Raw genomic sequence first — 6,283 nt, forward strand, 5'->3', positions numbered from 1 at the left:
AAATCCTTTTGCTGCCTGGGCTGCGTGTAGAGAGGGCAAGGGCCCTGAGCTGATAATGAGCCTAACAAGCCTGATTGTGCCAGGATCACCCGAACCCTCTTTGCTGCATTTAAAACAAAAAATAATAATCTGTAAATAATGATAATAATAATAATGATGATGATGATGATAATAATAATAAAATAATAATAAAGTAAGTTAAGCAAAATATAGAAATACTTACATGTTTCTTCTACTTATGAGAGTATAATAATAAATACTTGTCATCTGAAGTTGGCTTAAGGCACTAAAGAGAAGTCCTGGGTGTGTGTGACAGCAAAGGGTCAGAGAGGAGCTGCATTGGGAGACTGCTCAAAGAACTGGATTTCGTCTAATGTGTTGAGAAATTTCCCTCCCCACTTGGTCATATTGGCTTTCCCAAATTTCAAGCACTATCTATTCAGTGCTAAAAGATGAATACTTACATTAATGTTTTGTACATTTAAGACCGCATCCGTGGTCCAGTGAATAGAGAGTCTGCCTGGAGTACGGAGGGTATGTGGTTCGGTCGATGTCGGCGTCACACCAAAAGACCCGTGAAGATCCGGGGTTGAATAGGTCTTCAGCAACCCATGCTTGCCGTAAGAGGCAACTAATGGGATCGGGTGGTCAGGCTCGCTGACTTGGTTGATGCATGTCATCGATCCCAATTGTGTGGATCGATGCTCATGATATTAATCACTGGATTGTCTTGTCCAGATTCGATTATTTACAGATCTCCGTCATATAGCTGGAATATTGCTGAGTGCGGTGTTAAACAACAAACCAAACCCAAAACCAAAAGACGTTAATAATGGTACATTTTGTTACCCTGCCTGGTTAAGACATTGAGGAGATAAAACAAGGACTGGTCAGGTGGTTGTGATTGTATTATGTATGAGAGGGGTAACCATGTTAAACTGGGGATCATTATGCACAAAGGTCGAAAAATGTCACATTGGTCCTGAGAATATTCGTACGTTTACCTTTTCAATTTCATAGAAGCAGAGACTAAATAATTCTTTGAATAAAGTACACTTTGAAAATTATGCACTTGTCCTCCATATTCCATTGAAGGCCACTCTACGTGCAAAACGATAATTGAAACCGAAAGCCACATTATCATAACCGGGTCAGCGCATAGCCTTATCTGATAACAAGCATGTACATGCGCCGTGATTGAAATACATACTCGTCTGCAATTTCTCACACATTACTTGTCACCAGAAGGTAAGCACGCTCTTCTTTCTGCTGAAACAATTACGTGTATGTTCCATGCAACATTATGTTACAGTTCGTCCGCATTGAAACAAGCGACCTTTATGTTTACTTTTTATATGATTAAAAGCTCACATGTTGCAGCATATACACTGACGGAAGACGCTCGACGTTTTTGCTAACAACTGAAACATTGTAAGTTTGGATCCCAATTTTGAATAGGTAATAGTTCATGTAATTATAATTCGTTGAAGATCTCACACAATGTTGACTTTTTACTTGAGACCAGCTGTATTAAATACTAGTATCTATGATTGTACTTCTGATATTGTATTGAGGTCATGAAGTGGTGAATTAGAATTGGGAGTAAGCTGGTTATATCCGTCCACGTCATAATTTAACATAAATCCATTTGGTGAACATAAATGCGATAAATACAGATACTCTTGTGGAAACGTACCTTCTCATCACAATGATAATTATGATTAGGTTATTTCTATAGCTCTTAAATATATGTACGGTATAACACATGTATCATTCTCTTTCTTTGAACTGTTCAATAGCATTATTGGTTGTCAAAACGTCTTATTTTTGTTGAAGTGAAAGCCACCGCAAAATGAGCAATACATTGAAGTTAAAAAACAACTCGTTTTTTTCTGAAATTATGTTTTATAATTTGATGTTAATCGGGTTTTTTCGATTTGGGCCCAAAATATGAAGACGTCTACAACATCAATCACTTTGAACTTTCCTCCGATAAAAGGCTGAAACGCTACGATATAGATGAAACACGGTTCAACGAGGCGACAATCCTACTCACTCATGCACAATTTACAATTTTTATTCACAAAATTCTGGAAATCTGTACAGTTTGATGTCGTTTTCATGCAACGACCTCAGAAAATATTGAATTTTGCCCCAAAATGTACGTGCAGAGAAACGTAAAGAGCATGTACATTATTTCCAGTACAGAACACCGTGTGCCATCTCATTGATGTGCACTGATCGCACATTGAATTTATTTTCTTATCCCACTAAACGTAGTATAAAAAAATATAAACAGGTAACTTGAAATATTTAACGTGAGAGGCGACTAACGGGACCGGTTGGTCAGGCTCGCTGACTTGGTTGATGCATGTCATCGATCCCAATTGCGTGGATCGATGCTCATGATATTAATCACTGGATTGTCTGTTCCAGACTCGATTATATACAGACCCCCGTCATAAAGCTGGAATATTGCTTAGTGCGGCGTTAAACAACAAACCAAACCAAAAACATAATGTAAAAATACTTACCATCCCTCGAAATCAAAATTTTAATAACAAACATGGGATTGGTTTGGATAAGCGGTTAAATTAGAGCTTCAGGCCTATTGTCAGCTTTAGAGTAAAATCTCTTTGATTTTGGTTCCAAGCAATTGCGTTCCAGGGTTTGTGCATCCATTCATTGTATTTTAATATAAACATTGTGTGTTACTGATATCGTTTGTAATGAATACCACTGTTGTGCATATCGGAAACCATGCCTACACTGTCAATGGGAGACACCGCCCAAAGTTCTCGCCATTTCCCATGTACCTGATACTGCGAAGTGATAGATGGGGAAATAATTTGTGGCACATATCATACGATAAGTGATGCATGATTGTAACGATAAATTTAAACTGGAAATACGTTTTTCCTGTCATTTGATGAAATGGAAGGCAGCACTCTCAGCCTGACACTTGCTCGCTGACTTGGTTAATTCATGTCATCGTACACCAATTGGGTAGATCGACGCTCATGATGTCAATCACAGGATTCTCTGGTCCAGACTCGATTATTTATATAATTACAGACTGCCGTCACACATGTACAGCTGGAATATTGCTGAGTGCGGTGTTAAACAAACAAACAAACATAACTGACACATTGAAAACTATGTTATGAAAACCCATGCAGTTCAGTTCTGACGAAAACGACGACATAGTCTACAATTTAAAAAGAATAACCATCTGGTTCGAGGGAATATAAGAAGTCAACCCGGATCTCATCCGGTCAGTGAGTTCGCAAGAACACTCCTCACCCACGTTCACGCACTCATACATACATGCATACACTAACGCCACTCCCGCATCCCTCTTCGTCCTTCTCTCCCTGTTCCTCCTTTCTGCAGCTGTGGATCTCACTTCGGTCATTTCCCCACGGTCGGCCTCCTTATACCAGCTGATGCACTCTCCGGCTCTCCCCTCTCTCGTGGTATACTCGTTTTCACAGCTGCTATATACTTTTCACTTTTATGTTTAAAACATAATTCCACAATGTTGATATATCCTGTTTTGGTTTGCAGCAATTAGTCATCACCCGGAAGATAAAAGCATGAAAGTGTCCCCCGTGAAAAGCACATTGATGTGTCTCTCCCTCCTCTTCTGCTGCAATATTTACATTCTATATTCGTATTCCAAAACGGGTGTGACGAGAGCCGATTTCACCACAGACATCGTTAAAGGCATCGCAAACGAAATTATTCAGTTTATAGCTAGCAATATCACAGGAAGAAGCAAAAGCAAAAGCGTTGACTGTTTCCTCGGCAGAAACCATTCTGGAACTTACCGGTTGACATCAAACTACGCTAATGACAGCAAAGAATCACCAGAGACAAGAGCCAAAAAGGCTCTATTTTTTGACAGGTTAACACAGGCAGAAAAGGAGGACTATAGAGACCTCATTAAAACTTTCAGTAAAGGCGTGCCTTCAAACATCACCTACTTCCTCTATGCAGGAGCTTTACTCGGTTCCTACTCTCACCATGGCATGATTCCCTGGGATGATGATATGGACATTATTGTCAGGGAAAAAGACAAACCTTTATTGCTGAAATTCCTGCAGTCCCTCGGGTCAAAATATGAACATCACACCAGCTGGAAGGTAAACTGGAAGTTTTACCACGTAAAGTCCCCAAAGGCTGGTGAAAAGCACTGGAAGTGGCCCTTCCTCGATATATTCTTTTATTCTGAAAAACCTTCAAACATACGAGACTGTAAAGCCTTGAAAAAGAAATTCAACAAGAGTGATGTGTTTCCTTTGATCCAACGACCCTTCATGGGGATGATGCTGCCAGCTCCAAGGAACACTCGTAAGGTTTTGGAAAAGACTTACAAAATCGATCTCTGTGTATCGAATTCATATGATCACAGATTGGAGAAGAGCGTGCCAGACAAATGTGTAGTGAAACTTCCGTGTCACATGTTAAAAGACCAGTATCCCTTTGTAACCCGAAAGGAATCAAATAACAAAACTGTTGAGATATTGGAAGACCCCTACAACATCTCCTCCAACAGAAGCGTTTATGAAACGAAACAAAGTATATTAATGTAACAATGAAATTTTGTATAAACTGTCGAAAGATAGATATGTAAACATGCACACCATAACTATTATATTGCACACACAAGAATATCCATCTTCATAAATATTTTATAATAATATGACATAAACGAATATGAATCCATTTCTCAATTGCTACTATCCTTATCAAGTATGTATGAGTCAGTGAGTGAGTTGTGTTTAACGCCGCTTTGATGTTTGTTTTGTGTTCGTTTGTTGTTTAACGTCGCACTGCGCAATATTCCAGCTATATGACGGCGGTCTATAAATAATCGAGTCTGGACCAGAGAATCAAGTGATTGACATCATGAGCATCGTAATTGGTATACGATGACATACATCAACCAAGTCACGAGCCTGACCACCCGATCCCGTTAGTCGCCTTTTACGACACGCATGGGTTGCTGAAGACCTATTCTACCCTGAATCTTCACCGCTTTGAGCAGGGGACGCACATCCGCACTGAGAATTGCGGCAACTTAGACGACAGGGCCACCTGTGACCCCATGTGTTTTTGAATAACTATCAAACAATGATACCAGGTGTTCGCGAACATATCAACGTATCCTGCCCCACCAGTGGCACCCGTCACAAAGGCATGCAAGGCGAGCCAATTGTTTTCCGGGAAACCAACATGCGAATATATGGTACAAGTCAAAACAGGGAATTGTATGGGACATACTTTTTGTCACTGATTTTGTCAATGTCTTCTTATTATTTTATGGACACATCCTTCCTATAAGAGCAGGGATGTCGCAAGCATTCTTCCTGTCTTCAAGATGAAAGGATCCTAGCTGCATGTTACGCATTTGTTTTGGTGGCAGTGACTTAGATACTGTATGTTACACACAATCTAAACTTTAGTCCTATATCAGCTGAATACATATATGTAATCAGCTGCCTTCCATGAACATCCGGGTTAGAATATCTGGGTCTTCAGCAACCAATGCTTGCCACAAAACGCGAATATGCTTGTCGTAAAAGGCGACTAACGGGATCGGGTGGTCAGGCTCGATGACTTGGTTGATGCATGTCATCGTATACCAATTACGTAGATCAATGCTCATGATATTAATCATTGGATTGTCTTGTCCAGACTGGATTATTTAGTGATCTCCGTCATATAGCTTGAATAGTGCTGAGTGCGGTGTTAAACAACAGTCAGGCGCAAATTCCAACAATGTAAATGGCCGATTTGTACTTTTTAATGTTTTCTACAGACATCAAGTGAGCTGGGAGCTCGAAATAAATATTAGCGCCTTACTTAGAGCACTGGGCAAGTAAATAGACGCTTTTCTCATTGAACTTCTTCATTTTAGAAATATGTTTGCACATCTTCACGGATAAACAGAATTACGACGCTCCCCATTGTCGTATAGTGTTAAACTCTACAGAATAAAGAGTGTTCCTCTCATAATAGCTGGGGGCGGTCGGGTAGCCTGGTGGTTAAAGCGTTCGTTTGTCACGTCGAAGACCCGGGTTCGATTCCCGACATGGGTACAATGTGTGAAGCCCATTTCTGGTGTCCCCCGCCGTGATATTGCTGGAATATCGCTAAAAGCGGCGTAAAACCATACTCACTCACTCACTCTCATAATAGCTGAAATGTGGACATTCAATAAATGTGGACTTTCAACATCAGCTGGATAGATCATGTCAATGTCTACATAAGCTTACCG

General features: G+C 40.2%; 1 protein-coding gene across 3 annotated transcripts; it reads left to right on the forward strand.

Annotated features, from left to right (window-relative positions):
* Nucleotides 1–1,027: 1,027 nt before the first annotated feature.
* Nucleotides 1,028–4,728, forward strand: LOC124131440 (uncharacterized protein RT0683-like). 3 transcript variants are annotated; one of them, XM_048397624.1, is made up of 2 exons: nt 1,028–1,248; nt 3,568–4,728. In XM_048397624.1, the coding sequence occupies exon 2, from the start codon at nt 3,597–3,599 to the stop codon at nt 4,593–4,595; it is 999 nt and encodes a 332-aa protein (XP_048253581.1). In that variant the 5' UTR covers nt 1,028–1,248; nt 3,568–3,596; the 3' UTR covers nt 4,596–4,728. The 3 variants fall into 3 exon arrangements, with proteins under 3 accessions (XP_048253581.1, XP_048253576.1, XP_046350679.2); XM_048397619.1 differs by lacking the exon at nt 1,028–1,248 and adding an exon at nt 1,256–1,458; XM_046494723.2 differs by lacking the exon at nt 1,028–1,248 and adding an exon at nt 1,256–1,431.
* Nucleotides 4,729–6,283: the final 1,555 nt, after the last annotated feature.

The sequence above is a fragment of the Haliotis rufescens genome, unplaced genomic scaffold (genome assembly GCF_023055435.1).
Source record: "Haliotis rufescens isolate VD_foot unplaced genomic scaffold, xgHalRufe1.0.p SCAF_1, whole genome shotgun sequence".
Classification (NCBI taxonomy): Eukaryota; Metazoa; Mollusca; class Gastropoda; order Lepetellida; family Haliotidae; genus Haliotis; species Haliotis rufescens.